Source organism: Prionailurus viverrinus, chromosome B4 (assembly GCF_022837055.1).
Source record: "Prionailurus viverrinus isolate Anna chromosome B4, UM_Priviv_1.0, whole genome shotgun sequence".
Classification (NCBI taxonomy): domain Eukaryota; kingdom Metazoa; phylum Chordata; class Mammalia; order Carnivora; family Felidae; genus Prionailurus; species Prionailurus viverrinus.
Window position 1 is genome coordinate 40,646,374 of NC_062567.1, and position 16,776 is coordinate 40,663,149.

Sequence of the window (16,776 nt, forward strand, 5' to 3'; positions counted from 1 at the left end):
TGTATTTCAAGTTTCCAGGCTTGGTACCTAAGTCAAAAGTTATTCTGGTTTACCCATACCTGCATTATAAAGGAAAAGAATCTCACAGCTGGCTGCCTACACATCTGTGCATTGGAAACAACGACTTTTTGAAAAAGCTAAGTTTGGGGTGTCTGGGTGGCTCAGTTGGTTAAGCTGCTGACTTTGGATCAGGTCATGATATCAGGGTTTGTGATTCCGAGCCCCCACCCAATGAGCTCCCGTTAACAGCTCAGAGCCTGGAACCTGCGTCAGATTCTGTGTCTCCCTCTCTCTCTGCCCATCCCCCACTGTGTTTTCCTTCTCTCTCAAAACAAAAACAAAAACAAAGCTAGGTTAAGGTATCGAGGATATTTTATTTTTAGTTTTTAGTTTTTTCCACCATGTTTTCCCATGAGACCTACTTTTTAACAGGTAAGGTGCCTAATGAAGAGAGCTGTGAAGTGAATAGGTAAGAAGATCAAACAGAAGCAAATGGACTTCAAATCCAAGCACATAACATAGAAAAGAAACAGAAGGAATCTCACTGGTTCAGCTTCAAGGTCAATCTCCTACAACATAAACAGACTGTTACTGTGCCAGTTAGTCAGCTTAGCTCACTGTATCAAAAGGAGTCAGGGACTTCTCTTTTCTTCCTTCCATTGTTCTGTCTTGGTACTTGTCCAACCCTAGCCAGGAGAGCCGTGGAACCAGCCTTACAAGAGTAAAAGCAGCACACGAAAAGACAGCAAAGGAGGAATGTAATTATATTTCAGAGGAGGAAAGAGAAATAAATGACAAATTGTGGGAGACAGAGAAGTTTGAGCAAAAATTCAGAAAGGAACTACCATTTGAGTTAAGCCTTCCACAACTACTAGGGTTCTTCTAGCTAAAGAATAAAGACGTTGCGTGAAAACAGCGTCACACCCTTGCGGGACAACAGGTATGAAACTCCGTAATCCTAAAACATCAGGAGGTGTCTGGAGACAGGCAAGGCGTCTGTGCCTGGAGCGTATGGGCTGCTTAGAGAAAATGTAGATGGCAGATCTTGAATGACACGGGATCTCTTTTGACGTGTTTTGGAGTCGCAGTTGGCTTATTGTCAACAAACACTGACTCAAATACGTAACCAAAATTGTTCCTTAGACCTAATATTTCTTAATCTGCCTAGAATACAGTTAGACCTGCCTTCCTCATGCTGCAATAGCAAAAGTCCAAGACCCTAAATTCTTGGAGTCAGTTTTTTTTTGTAAAAGTTTCTTATGGATGTGCACTTTTGGGGCACTTCGTTTCAGATCTAACAGGTGTAGGAGAAGGAACAGGCCCATGTTTGGAATGAATTCTGGTTTAACTGGATGCACTTAGCCTTATCCTGATTCGCTTTAGAAGGTGGAACTGAATGTCACTCCAAGGGGTGGAAATGTATGTCGTCAGTTATGGAAACACTTTTTTCTTGCAACACAGGTTTCTGTTCTTTGCAGGTCATTTCCTCAAGGGTGCCAAACATTTCATAGTCTCACTTTTATGTTACATCGTTTGTAATGACGCTCTTGTGTAGAATGTCTCCCTAAGTAATTTATTTCCCAAGTATCTGACACAAAATGAGTTATGCTTTGGGGTTTGGACATATTCAAAATTTTATATTAACAAGTATTATAAATCATCATGAAAAACAGAAATTGAAATATTTAGGTCATTATTATATGTATTTGAATTTGTGTAATTCAAATTGGCATTGAATGATCAAAGTAAGTAGGTACCTATTTTTCAGAAATTTTATTGTAAACCTCCTTACAGAATAAGTCCAGGATTATTATTGTTCGATCTCCATAGAAAATGTGGCATATTTTTAAAAAGTGAACACTCCCGACATTTATCTGAATAAAGATTTCCCTTTTGATGAAAAAAATCGCTTATTTTCCACTAAATAATGAAAAATTTAATTACATATTTCCTACAGCCTGTTTGTGAGCCTAGAGAGAAGGGATCATAGAAGGAAAATAAAGAAGTAATGAGAAAATTAAAATAGGAAGAACACTGGAATGGCAGGAAGAGTTTAGGTCCCTTCCCAAGATCCTTTGGTCATGAGATTCTGATATCAGAGTCAAGAGAATGGACTTAGGCCAATGTTCTGGAACAATCCAGTTGTGTGATAATATGAAAAATCACAGACTATGAAATATCCACAGGACTTTAGAAATCTTTTACTGTAACTTTTCTAGAGGTGAGCTAAAGCATAGAGGGGATCAATGAAGGCCACATGTATAAGCCAAGACTGGAAACCAGTCAACTGGTCTGGGCTTCTCTCCATGGAACGTCACTGTATCTTAAAATGATACTTGGTTTCCCTATGTATTTGCTTCCTCATTCATACAATGAGTAGGTTAGCCGTGAACTTCTGTAAGATTCACAACAGTTTTAGAATAGTCAGTATTGGTTCACTTTGTGCTTCTAGATATACATGGGGCCAGGTTAGCTGTATAGATGCAGAGACCTGTGATGGAAAGTAGAGAAATTGAGAGGGAATGCGTAGTCAAGAGCCCGAACACGCCTTATTTCTGACAGGTTGTAGTTCTTTCTGGCAGATCCATTTGTTGTCTGTGTCACAGTCCTCAGAAAAAATTCCTGTCGGTGAGACGTAAACACAGCTGTTTTTCTTAGTATAACCAACAATACGTAATCTGTGGAGCAAACGAAAAGGGTCATTTAGTGCTTGGAATTTTCTCACATAATTCTCCTCATGCAGCCAGCGTCTCCTACAACTTTCAGGAAACAATCGGCTGCTAAATTATTGAGTACAGAGCAAGCGCACAGTCACAAACCTAAGGGTGTAAACTTTTAATTTAAAGCTAATAATAAATCTCCGGCCCTTGCCAGCTTATCTTCACTGGAAAAGCATTCTCTACCAAGAAGCTTCAAACTAATATATACACACAAACAAACAAACAAACAAACAAACACCAAGCTTTGCAAACTGGGGCTCTCTTCTTATTCTTATTCTGTCCTTAATACATGTGAAAAGTTTCTTAACTTTACTGAGCTTCAGTTTTCTTAAATAGAGAGGACAGGACCACCTGATATTTGGGGGAGGCATTGAGATAGCACATGTGAAGTTCTGACAATGCTTCAAGTGTGCGCTCAGTAAACATGTTAAGTAGACAACAGGTGATGGACATGCAGGGTCTACAGAATTTGGATCGACTTAGAAAAGAGGCTTAGTGGGGCGCCTGGGTGGCTCAGTCGGTTAAGCGTCCGACTTCGGCTCAGGTCACGATCTCACGGTCTGTGAGTTTGAGCCCCGCGTTGGGCTCTGTGCTGAGAGCTCAGAGCCTGGAGCCCATTTCAGATTCTGTGTCTCTCTCTCTCTGCCCCTCCCCTGCTCATGCTCTGTCTGTCTCTGTCTCAAAAATAAATAAAAACATTAAAAACAAACAAAAAAAAAGAGGCTTAGTTTGTGTGGTATGTGACCAGGGCCAGAGGCTTCCATTTTTCCTCATTCCAAACAGAAATTGGTGAGTGTCTGCTTCAGAATGTCGTTGGTTCCAACACGCATGAGGCTTATGGAATGTATTGGGAATAGGCGGCACTAAGGTGAGGTGCCAGGATGGGATGGTTCAAGACTCTCTTATCCAATTTTAAACAAAGAGGATAGGGGTCTGTCACAGCTTTTCTTTGTTCCTTCACTGCATTTCTCCATGCAGCCCTTTCGGCCTGAGCAGCCAATCCGATTCCTTCCTAGTGTCTGACACCCTAGTCAACTTACGAACTTCTCTCAACTGGGCTATTGCCAAAGTCCGCCATGTTTTATCTCTTCTACCCATTTGATTCCTTCTTCCGCTTTACAAGATAACTTTGTAATGCTTAGATGGCCAAATCAAAGACTTTCTTTCCGAAAGATCGTCAATGGCTCCCTAGGCTTTCCTTAACCAGATCTCAGCCTGGTTCTCTACCTTATCTCATTTAATCCCTAAACTTTGGTCCTGCAAAACCAATTACTATCACCCTCTATTTTTTTTTTTAACCTGAAAGCCAGGCTGACAGTTAAAATAAAAGCAGAATTTAATGAATACTCTTTCTACTACAACCCCATTCCTTCCAGGTTTACCTGATCACTGCCATATTTAATTAAAGCATAATTTTTATCTCAGAGTAAAATGGCATGTTCAGCTGAATTTAATGCATCCGCTTTACCTATATTTCCGCTCACGGACACGTCAGTGTTCTCCAATTTTATTATAAACTTCAGTAAAATAAACACACACACACTGATTTCCATTAACCCTAATTTGGGTATGAACAAAGAAAAATAAGTCAACATTAAATTTTCATTTATATGGGAATAAAGTACAGAGAGTAATCGCCAGAAAACATGTAAAAAATGAAGATAGATTTTTTTTTTTTTTTTTTTGGAATTTGCGTGGTGTGTGTGTGATGTATGTGTGGAGTGCGTGTGTTGTATACGTGTAGTCAGCGTATTTTGTGCATGCCTTGTGTCGTGTATGTGTGATGTGTGTTTGACGTGTGTGTGTTGTTTTTGGTGTGTGTGTGGTATACATGGGTGGTGTGAAAGCACATTTTATCCACCAGAAAGAGTAGGCTTGCCCTTTCATAAATTTATTCTACCTCGGAACACTTAGACTTTAAAACAATTTTTTTTAATTTTTTTTAATGTTTATTTATTTTTGAAGGAGAGAGACAGAGCATGAGTGGGGGAGGGGCAGAGAGAGAGGGAGACGCAGAATCTGAAGCAGGCTCCAGGCTCTGAGCTGTCGGCACAGAGCCCGACGTGGGGCTAGAACTCACGGACCGCGAGATTATGACCTGAGCCGAAGTCGGACGCTTAACCGACTGAGCCACCCAGGCGCCCCTAAAATAATTTTTTTGAAGAATCACCTTTAAAAAATATTTTAGAACATGTGTCAAACAACATAAAAATTTGCTAATTAAGCCAACATATGTTTCAATGTTTAACACTTTTCCTTACACGTTTACACTATAGTTTAGATAAACTTGGACATGTTCCTGTGTTTTAAGTCTCATGTGTTTTCCTCATATTCCTCATGTTTTTTGAATGATAAAAAAGTTTTAACTCTCATTTATACAAATGTGATTGAAGTCTTCACAGACTCAAAAACTGGAACACAGGGGCGCCTGGGTGGCTCAGTCGGTTTAAGCGTCCGACTTCAGCTCAGGTCACGATCTCACAGTTTGTGGGTTGGAGCCCCGCGTCGGGCTCCGCACTGACAGCTCAGGGCCTGGAGCCTGCTTCGGATTCTGTGTCTGCCTTTCTCTGCCCCTTCCCTGCTCATGCTCTGTGTCTCTCTCTCAAAAATAAATACACATTAAAATAAGTTAAAAAATAAAGCAACACAACATCATCTCTTCTGGACAACTTATCAAAAGACGTTCTTTACAGAAACATTACTTGAATGCATACTTTTGCTTCCGAGGAAAAAATTCTCTGCCTTTGTTACACAATTATCCATTAATTCTGTTAAAATATGTAATTTATTTGGGTAGTATCAACCCTCCTATTGAACCGATAATTTTCTTGGACAGCTTACACAAAAAATTACAATGAGACACCCAATAGAAAATAGCTAATAGATCCTTTGTGGCCTATGCCATATTCATCGCATCCCCTCAAATAATTGTCTCCTTTGCACCTCTTGTTAAAATATACCGTTGACCTTTGAACATCATGGGTTTGAACTATATGCGTTCACTTCACATGGTCTTTTGATAAATACGGTGTGTTACTGTAAGTGTATTTTCTAGTTTTATGGTTTTCTTAATAACATTTTCTTTTCTCTAGCTTATTGCAAGAATACAGTGTAGAATAAGTATAATATATTTAAAATATATGTTAATTGATTGTTTATGTTATCGGTAAGGCTTTCTGGCCTGTCTGCATTCCACACTCTTGATATTTACTTTTTTTTTTTTTTAATTCACTGAAAAACACTACTTAAATAATTCTTCATGCTAAAAGCCTCCAGCTAGAGATGGTTTAATGCAATCCCCATCCCCCCAACCCCGCCACCAAATTATCTATTCCTTGTTTCCTAAATCTCCGTTGTAGGTAAATAGGTAAATATATATATATATATATATATATATATATATATATATATATTGCTCTAAAGGGCTGATGTCTTTTCCCATATGGGACTTTCAACCAACCAGCTTCAGAATCGTTCATCTTCTAAGTCTATTCTGGACATCTTGAAAATTTCTAAGCCAAATGGAAACCACAAAACTCAGTCTTTCATAACAATTTTACGTTCTCGAAATACAAAGCTGGTATAGCGTGAATATTCAAATTGGCTTATCAAATACTCACACGTTTGGATTTAAAAATGACCCATTTATCCACTTCCATTTCTTCTCTGATAATGTTAAATTTAATCCAATCCAAAACAGAAATTCTTTTTTAGGTATCAGGCTTTGTACGTGTCTCTATAAATAAAGCAAACAAAATGGCGGAATACTGAATCTGTGTGATCTATTCATGGTTTGCATTTTTCTACTCTTTCTCTAAAACTGAGTTCAAGTCTTACCTCATCTATGATGACTTTCCTAACTCCCCATCAGAGTTGATTATTCCTTCTTTGTGATATGACTCTCTATATTTGTATTGTTGCATTCATCAAATTACATTCAATTATTTCCTTATGTGTCTGTTTCGTCTCTCAGATTGTGAGCTTCTTGAAGTCAAAGTTGCTACTTGTATCTGCATAACCCCTTTGGGCTGAACCCCAAAGGCCGTGGTAAGGTTAGAAAAAAGTGCTAAGTTCTATTAAGGTATCTTATTTAATTATTTACCAATTCTTCTGGATCTTGAAAAAGCAGCAAACTGGATTCTTTTGTGGAACAGTCAGCTAGACTGTAGTTCCAAGTGTTGGAAGCGAGAGAAAAAAACAAGCATTTTTCTCGTAGTAGACGCCAATCTTTTGGGCACTTTAACAGGTCTGGTTTCTCTGAAGTAAAGAGAAAGAGGAAATAAATAAGTGTTATAGTTCTCTCCTGTTTCCACCCACCACAACCAATCACACATGCACAAGTCATCATAAATGCACAAAAGTCTCTGATTATCATTGTGAGAACAATGAATGGATTGGCTATAATTCTGAGGTTTTTGACACTCTCCATTCTGATATCAAGAATTGGAAATCCATGACCAGTTGTAGGGGGCATAAATGCAATCATAGAGTGTTAGAATAGGAAAAGACCATTAAAATCATTTACGCAGCCACATCTTACTTTTTAAGGCACTGACAGAATAATTTAAGTGCACATAATCAGATGGTGTGAAGAGTCAAAACTATTGCTGAATTTTCTCAAGCTCATCAGTAGTGTTGATTCCACTACATATCCAACAATATCAAACTTATCGAAAGGAGTTTTTACCTCAAACAACTTGTAAACTGCAAAGCAAATATAATTTACCGCCCTAAATTGATGACCAGTACTACGGAAAATTTCCAATTGCCAAAGTATATACTTGCTTACTTAGTGCAATCTGTTGGATAACATTTTCCAGAAGGATTTTCCAGGTTACTTAAAATTGATGATCTGGGAGCATGTGCACCATCCACAATCATATTTTACTACAGTCATTCAACCGCAGTGTCTTTATTAACGCACACTGCTTCGTGAAGCAAGATTAACCTCCTAGTAGTGAATATGACAAATATTTAGAAACTTATTTTATATTTCAGTTTTACTAATTAACTTCAGTTAAAAGTTAACTGCTTGACATGCTCACTAAAATCATCCACTATTTCACTTAGGTGCGTATATTACTTCTTAACTTGATATTTGGCTGTTAATTCTTGAATATTCTAGCAGCAACATTTGTGTTGGGGTGGAGTGTGTCAGGTAAGTGATTCACGATCACTGGCTTCAGAATACTTATTTTGTTTCCTCTAAGTGTGGAAGTGTGACCTAGTGGTTAAGATCATCGGCTCTGAGGTCAGGCCACAGGTACAATTTCCATTGTCGCCTCTTACTTGGTGTATGACCCTAAGTGAGTTGCTTAACCCTCCCATTCCCCAGGGTTGTCAAACATAAAGTCAGAAAGCTCATCCTATCTGAATATATGGGTTGTTAGGAGCCTTTGCTAATGTAATGTATGGTATCGGTCAAATACGAGCTGTTATTTTTAGGAACTTCCAAGCTACAAAATTACCTGTTGTTTCATTCCTGTTCTCTTGAACATCCACACGGCTTTCTTCTATTGACAAGTTTTGTCTTAAGAATATTACTAGTAAATAAGGAGAAACCAGTAAGAAGATTAAATGCTGAATGTGGCAAAATGGATATGTTATGATCACTTCGGGAAACTATGTTATCTCAACCAGCTTGAATGTGGGTAGACTATAAAGGCAATAGCTATGTAGTAACAAAGGGTCTAGTTAGAACACAGCATACGTAAACAAACAAACAAGAAAAAACACCTAACAATGAACTTACATAGACGTTGTTACCTGTTATCTACTCTTAAGTTGTTTATACTCCTGACCAAGCTTTCTCATTTTCGGGAGGAATATAATTATGCCTACCCCATGGGAGAGATTGCCTTGTGCAATCTGGAATATAATAGGTACTGAAGAAACTGTAAATAATGGAAAATTTAAATTATCTTTGTTATTGTCATGTCTTTGTTAGAATGGTGATCTAATTTTAAGTTCTGGAGCACATCTGAAATACCTCATGAAGATGATCAGAACAATTAGAAACAGAAATCCAAAAGGCTGAAGTTCACAGAGTAGATCTGGGCTGAGCATTGTTAAAAGCATTGTTTTGTAATTGTTTTTCTTTCATTGGTCTTTCGCTAAGTTTGGGGGTGGCCAAATTATTTGATACTCTAATATTTGTGATAGGAACAAAATATGTATTCTGAAGCAAATGATCTTGAATCACTTACCTGAAATACTCAACCCAATCACAGTCAAGGTAAGAAGAATAACCCCAGTACAACCAAGTTTCAGAGCCAACTGATGCCAAGGTGGACCTTGACAGATGTCTGAGAAGTTAAGAAAATACACTTAGTTAACTGGTTGGGTCCATCTGGAACAAAAAGCAAAGGTGGTTTGGGTCGCATATAGACAGATTCAAGTTGGGAGCTGGGGGCAGGAAAGAACGCTTATCAGCCATATTAGAGCTCCGCGAGATGGGTTCTCAGTCAGATCCACCTGAGATTTGGCTCATGAGTAAAACAGAAATATTTACGCTTGTCTTAGGTACAAAAGATTGGTGTAACAATCAAATGGGATAGATGTGAAAAGTTTCGAAAATTGCCAAGTGCTGTATGAAAATGAAGCACACGCCCTATTGTAGGAAGTAAGTCAAAGAATTTTGTCTAAAAAGGATGGCCTTCATCCAGTCAAGATATGTTAGAATGAGTTCTATGGAGGCTCTATTTTGTGCTAAGTACCATTTTAGGTTCTCGTGACACACAACAATTCTATTCTTAGACATGGATTCCTCTGCTTTATTGTTGTCTAAAGCAATTATCTCCAACTTGAATCAGAGAAGAGTGTTTTATGAGGCTGCATATTATTTTAGTATTTCGATGAATATAACATAACATGAACTTATGTCTACAACGTTGCATCGTCTAACAAATATCAAATACATTTGTTTTTCTCTGCAATCATATCATTTACAGTATACTGTGTCTCATGTTTATCCTGTTTATCACAAATTGTGATTATGGGGGAGCCTGGGTATCTCAGTTGGTTGAGCATCTGACTCTTGATTTCTGCTCAGGTCATGGTGTCATGGTTTGTGAGATCGAGCCCTGCATTGGGCTCTGTGCTGACAGCATGGAGCCTACTTGGGATTCTCTCTCTCCCTCTCTCTCTGCCCTTCCTTTGTTTGCAAGCACACATGCTCTTGCTCCCTCTCTCTCTCACAAAATAAATAAACATTAAAAAAAGAAATTGTGATTATATTAATTAATGAAATGGGAGCATAAATTAATCATAAGTGTATCAATATATTTTGTTCTAGACATCTTTAAAACTATAAATTTCATGGGGAAAAATAATGAGAGTATTTTTAAAAATTTTTTTAATGTTCATTTATTTTTAAGAGAGAGAGAGAGAGACAGAGTGTGAGTGGGGGAGGGTCAGAAAAAGAGGGAGAGAGAATCCCAAGCAGGCTCCGCACTGTCAGCACAGAGCCCGACGTGGGCCTTGAGCTCACGAATCGCAAGATCATGATGTGAGCCAAAGTCGAACGCTGAACTGACTGAGCTAGCCAGGTGCCCCTGAGAGTAATGTTCTAATAAAAAAAACTTGCAAGGAAACACCAGCTCAGATTCCAAAATTGAATCAGCTCTGATAGGAATTAGTCTAGTAATTCATACCTTAGTTACTCCACTTGAAATTGTGTTTGGGTAATGCCTATACCTCTGACTTAATTATAAGACCCCTTTTGCTCTCATTTGGTTTGTAACACACACACACACACACACTCACACTCACACACACACATGCACATATACACACATATATAACATATATATGTAATGTAGCCATAACATGCATATATATATACATATATATATACATACACATATATATAATATAGCTGTAAGATATATTACAAGTTGTTTTCTAAATTATATTATTAGAGCAGAGGGCTTTTACAAGTAAAGGTTTTTTAATTTATCTAAAGCTCTATATTTATTTATATTATCTATTCTTTTTATATTTTTTCTAATATTTCTCTATATAGACATTTATTTGTTTTGAGTCAGTTGTTAAGAATATTAGTACCAGGTTTGTTAAAATGCTATCTTTTATTCTTCTTAAATGTTCCAGAGTGACTTACAAGTCCATTTGCACTTTGTTTTTTTACACTGTCCCTGGCAATAATTTTGTGCAACCCAATTTTCAGAAAACTACTAATGGTCCCCTTAGTTAGTATGTTGACATTCATATCTTAGCTCTTTCTAAAATGTTCCCCAGTAGATGGAATTTAGAATAACTAATGTGATCAAAGATTATGGGAAGAAACAGATGATCGGTAAGATTCAAGGTAGTGACACATAGATTATCACCTATGAGTAAGTACCCAGAGGAGACTCCTAAACTCTGGGCATACATCTGAATCTGAGAACACCAAACTTGATTAACATTGACCTAGAACTTCTAATGAAAACCGCTGTGATACAGAATGGCTAAATGCAGTCAATGAACCTAAGACTGGCCCTAAAATATCATTCCTTCCGGTTGTAGATATGTATATTATTTTACCTTTATGTCTCTTTCCTTCCTCGTCCTTTTTTCCCTTGAAACTTTGCAAAATGGAGACATATAGTGACTATTTTAATATTTATTACGGAAGCACAGCAGTGGTTAGAAGCAGAGGCTTTCAAATCTAGCACATCTGTATTTGAGCATGTTGCTTTGGGCAAGGTATTCTAGCTTCATAAGTGACAAATTTCCTCATTTATAAGATGTAGACTAATATCTACTTTGTAAGGTTTTTGAAAGGACTATCTGAAACAATTCTTCTAAAATGCTATGTATAGTATTTGGCACATAGTAATTATTCAATAAATATTATGTTATTTTTCTTTTAATCTTTTTTAAAAACTACAAATCTTCCTCAACTTATTCCTTATGTATATTCCTTGCATCCCCATAAACCCAGTGAAAGTTGAAAAGATAGTCATTTGAAAATAGTTTTACTATCCCTAACCTATTGAGCATCATAGCTTAGCCTATCCTATCTTAAAAGGGCTCAGAATAATTACATTAGCCTAAGCTTGGGCAAAACCATCTAACACAAAGCTTATTTTAGAATAAAGTATTGAAAATCTCACAATTTAGGGAATAGTGTACTGAAAGTGAAAAGCTGCATGGTTACACGGGAACAGGATGACTGTATTGGCTGTGACCTTCATGATGGTGTGGCTGATGGGGACCTGTGGTTGCCACTGCCCCACATCACGCAATAAGATTGTGCCGCTCCTTGCTAGCCAGGGAAGAGATTGAATTCAAAATTCAAAGTATGGTTTCCATTGAAAGTGTATTGCTTTCACACCATTGGAAAGTCCAAAAATTGCAAGTTGAACCTTAGTAAGTAGGGGACCATCTGTATAGCTCAAAGGAAATTTGGAGTGACTTTTTTTTTGAGAGAGAAAGGGAGAGCACACGCCTGGGAGAGGGGCAGAGAGAGAGAGAGAGAGAGAGAGAGAGAGAGAGAATCTTAAGTAGGCTCCATGCTCAGCACAAAGCCCAACATGGGGCTCAATCCCATGACCCTGGGGTCATCCCTGAGACGAAATCAAGAGTTGGATGCTTAACTGACTGAGCCACCCAGGTGCGCCTGAAGTGACTTTTAAAGATACTTCTTCATTCTTGATGAAACTTAAGGAATTGAATGGAAGGTCCTGTGCTTGGGATGCTCTTCTGTATTAAGTTCTTCTGCTGCACTATATGAGATTGAAATTAATGGAGTTACAATAACAAGTTGAAGAGGCCAAGTAAACCTTAGTTATTGGGAAATACCCACTCTGGGCTACTCTTTGGGTGTAAACAACATATTAAACCATTCTACTCCATTGCTCTAAACCTTTCAATGGCTTTCTATGGAGATTTGAATGTGGACAAGTCTATAAAGTGGTCTGCAGATCTCTATTCAATCTGGCTTCGAATGACCTCTCTAACTTCATCTCCTGTGGCTCTCCATGTATACATGCTGATATTTCACCCTAATCTGCGTGCTCTCCTGCAGTATGACAAGTAAGTTCTGATGTCAGGGAGGTTGCACTTGTGTGTCCAGCTTCCTAAAAGACTCTTCTCCCAGAAAGCATGACTTTGTCCCACAAGTCTTGACAGGTCTTGACTCAAATGTCTTCTTATCATCACCTCCTGTAAATATTCCATTTGATACAGTACCCCCCACCAAACTAAATTCTACTTCTATTTTTTATTCTTCTCAATTTCACTCAATATCACGTGATCTTTTGGGGCATCTGGGTGGCTCAGTTGGTTAAACGTCCCATTCGGCTCAGGTCACGGTCTCGCAGTTTGTGAGTTGAAGCCCCACGTCAGGCTCTGTGCTGTCAGCTTGGACCCTGGAGCCCACTTCAGATTCTGTGTGTCTCTCTCTGCCCCTTCGCTGCTTGCTCTGTCTCTCTCAAAAATAAATAAACATTAAAAAAAATGTTTTAAATATCACATGATCTTTTTACATATAATCAGTTTTTTGTTTATTATGTCTCTTATAGTAGTATAATTGCAGTAAAGGAAAATATTTTTTCTCTATTTTGTTCCCTGCTGTAGCTTCAAAACCAATAGTTTATTTTTGAATGAACAAACAATGTCTAGAGGCATTTTACCAACACCTTACTTACTTTTCTAAGGGACCAAACCATTGGCTGTAACAAAATAGGTCACAGCTCACATCTCCGTCTAGCTCGCTGACTCCTTTTGGTGCGTTCACTGTTTAACAGTTACCACAGCCTGAAGAGTTTAGCCAAGGAGCCCAGCAGTGGTTTCGCAACAATTGTAATATCAGATCCGTGTTTTTAAATTACACGTTTTGTTGGCCTTATTCTACTTTGTTTCAGATTTCCTTTCACGATGGTGAAATAGGACAAAAATATGATCAGACTGGACAAATTTTCTGGACGCACTGATTTGGGGTCATAGATGGTAATTTTTGAGGAAAATCTCACTGCCTTTCTCTGTGTTCACTTTAGGTCATCCCTTTTAAACACCAGCCTCCTCCCTCTCCACCTTTGCTAGATCTGAATAGGGTAAGAGAAAGTCTCATTATTTCCCTAAAAAATAACTGTGGCCACACCAAACCCTGACTGTAGTTATCAAGATCCTCCAATTCCCCTTAACCCCCATAATGAAGAGCATAGTGAAACTTATTTGGTAACCCTAAGCCTTTTTTCCCAATTTAGAACATTGATAATTTAGTAGTTTCAAACCTATACCAAATCATCTTAAAAGGCTATAACCCAATGTTTAGCACAATATGAAATGAATATCAGGTTAGATAATAATCCCAGTAGTACATTTGGTTAGATTTCAGAACATCATGATAATTCCGTGCATATTTTCTGCCTAGTTTCTGGACTTTTTTCATCCATTTCCAGGCTATTGGCATCCGTCACCTATTACCTCACATGACTGTTTCCCTTTTTTTTTTTCCCCCACTGAAAATACTAATTTCTCTGACACAGAAAAGTGCTGATTCCAACAAGTGTCAAATAGGTTATTTTAATGATATTCTCCAGTGTCTCATGGCTTATCTCCGTCGAAACCAGGATACATTTCAAGCATCAAGTTTCAAAGTTAGAAACTATCAGATTATAATTACGTTGAAGTCTTTGATCTTGAATATGATATTCTTCTAGAAAAATTTTTCTCCTTCTCTTTGGATAGCGAAGGATATTAATCATTGCACTTATACTTCATATTGGGGGGAAAAACACTATGGGAGGGAATGCAGTAAAACTTAGCATTAGTATTTTGGGGAAGGATTTGGAATAAGGTATGTTACCATGATAGGAAGTCTCTAAAATATTACTTTGCTCATACGCGTAAAATTATGTCTCTAAATTATTATGTCTCTAAGATAGTTATGTCTCTAAAATATTACTTTGTTCATACGTGTAAAATATTTCTTCCTGGTTTTTAACCAAGGCTCAGGAATAGGAGTGATGTTCACTCTTCACACTAATATCTTGATAAAAGAAGAAACCTACAAGGTGTGTGCTTTTCGTCACAGTTACTGTTACCTACAGATAAGCTATGCTATACCATATATATATATATATCTCCTATATATATATATATATATATATCCTATATATCCTATATATCCACATATATATGGTGTATATATCCTATATATATATATCCTATATATCCTATATATATAGGACTGCTGCTTATCCTCAGAGCTGTGATTTAAAACCATCAATATAAAAGAAAAATCTAACTCTGAAAGACAAACAAATGCCAAATGGAAAACCAAAGGCACTTACCCTGAGGAAGAGATGGGGGTGATGAACTTTCCAGGCAAGTACCCCTGGATAAGTTTAAATCAGCATATGTCACTTGTGTGTCCATTGCAAGCAGGAGAACGTGGCACAAAACTTGTGCGTAAGGACAGACTCCAAGTGCTATGAGTCAAGATCAGCGAAAGGAAGTGCCCAGTCTGAAATGCTTTTTTGTATCTCCTCCCACCTACACTTTTAGCTGTGGGGTTTCTCCGTAAATTAGTGAGACAATCCACTTAACCGAGTTTCCAATATACTTAGATATGTAATGTCTACTTTGCGTAGTTAACTGGTCAGCTGTTTGACAAAATTTGGGGAAGATCTTCTTGTTGTTCTAATCCTCCCTTTTGAGTATCTTTATCCAGGTCAGGACTGGCATGAGACAAATGAGACATTCATCTAGGGTGCAAATTTAAGGGACTCTCCAAAAAGATTCAGTAATCAAGAGAAATAACATTTAATGCAATGTTGTAAAAAGTAAACATTTATGCCAAAAATGGCAGGATGCCTTTCAAAAGTTCTAAATTCTTCGTGAAATATTTGTGCTGTAGATCAAGCTACAAAATATGAAAAATGGCATTGTAAATGTGGACATGGCCCCTTAATAACATAATTTAAAAAAGCAAATAGCTAAAGAGCCATAGACCATGCTTAGCTTAGTTCTAAAGGCACTCGTGACTATAACAGAGTCTCCACATAAGTACAAAATTGAAATCTACCAGAATTATAGAAAGTAGAGGCCTTGAGTCTGTAGAATTTCCTTTTTTTCAAGGATTTTCAGGCATAGAACCTTAGGGCAGGATCTTAGATGCCACCACGTCTGACATTCCCACATTGCAAATGATACGAGAGAAAACCAGGGATTTCCTCAAAGTCACTTGCTGTAATCAGAGCAGAATTTTACCAAATGCTCAGAATCACTGAACACTGGAAGTGGTCTCCCGGCTTTGATTCCCCAGAAGGAGGAAGTGGCTATTCATAGAAGAAAAGTTTTCATTCTGTGCCTGTTATAGAGACACACGCTTATTCTTTAAATGCTACGGACACTTACTTATGAAAAAAGGAAGCATGTGTGAGAATTGAAAAGAAAGCATATGACTTTTATAATCTATGCATCTTTAAGTGGATGGTGGGAAAAATAAAAAGGGTTGCTGTTTTTAGAAACATATGAAAAATATATTTTCCTGTATTATAAAAATATATCCAGCATGATTGATGGTAATATTCTGAATTTAAAAAATTTCTAAGCTATTTCTTTTTATTTCCTTGTGAGAGTTTAATTTTTAGAGTGATGCACCAATGGTTATCCACCAATATTTAGAAGGTGGATATTTCACCTTCCCCCAAAATTCTGAAAGTCTTGAGTATAATATATCGAATCACTAAAACAAGCTTAGGTTGATAATACCATTCATTATATGCTCTCTTCAGTGACTCAATGACAATGTTCCTTAAGTATCTGACTGTTTTGTAACTAGCAGTCACTTTATTTGTGCTATGATATTTGGTTTTGTCACATACCTCATCTAAATCTTTAAAGTAAACATAATCTGCCAGAATTATGGGAGGGTATACTGGGTCACCTATATAGAATACTGTTTCTCAAATGTTAGTGTCTATATAGGGACCACCCGAAAACTTGTTAATATTGTAGACTCTTGCCACATGTATCCTTCCTTTCCTAAGACACAGTTAGGCTAAGGTGGGGGATGTGCTAAAAAAAATCATCCCAGATTAATGAG

The 16,776-nt window shown here is 37.5% G+C and overlaps 1 protein-coding gene across 1 annotated transcript; it reads right to left on the reverse strand.

Moving 5' to 3' along the window:
* Positions 1-1,270: 1,270 nt before the first annotated feature.
* Positions 1,271-15,157, reverse strand: KLRB1 (killer cell lectin like receptor B1). The gene is made up of 6 exons (XM_047864808.1): positions 15,020-15,157; positions 8,927-9,025; positions 8,189-8,263; positions 6,823-6,977; positions 6,341-6,456; positions 1,271-2,678 (listed from the first exon to the last, which is right to left on the reverse strand). The coding sequence occupies exons 1-6, from the start codon at positions 15,102-15,104 to the stop codon at positions 2,531-2,533; spliced, it is 678 nt and encodes a 225-aa protein (XP_047720764.1). The 5' UTR covers positions 15,105-15,157; the 3' UTR covers positions 1,271-2,530.
* Positions 15,158-16,776: the final 1,619 nt, after the last annotated feature.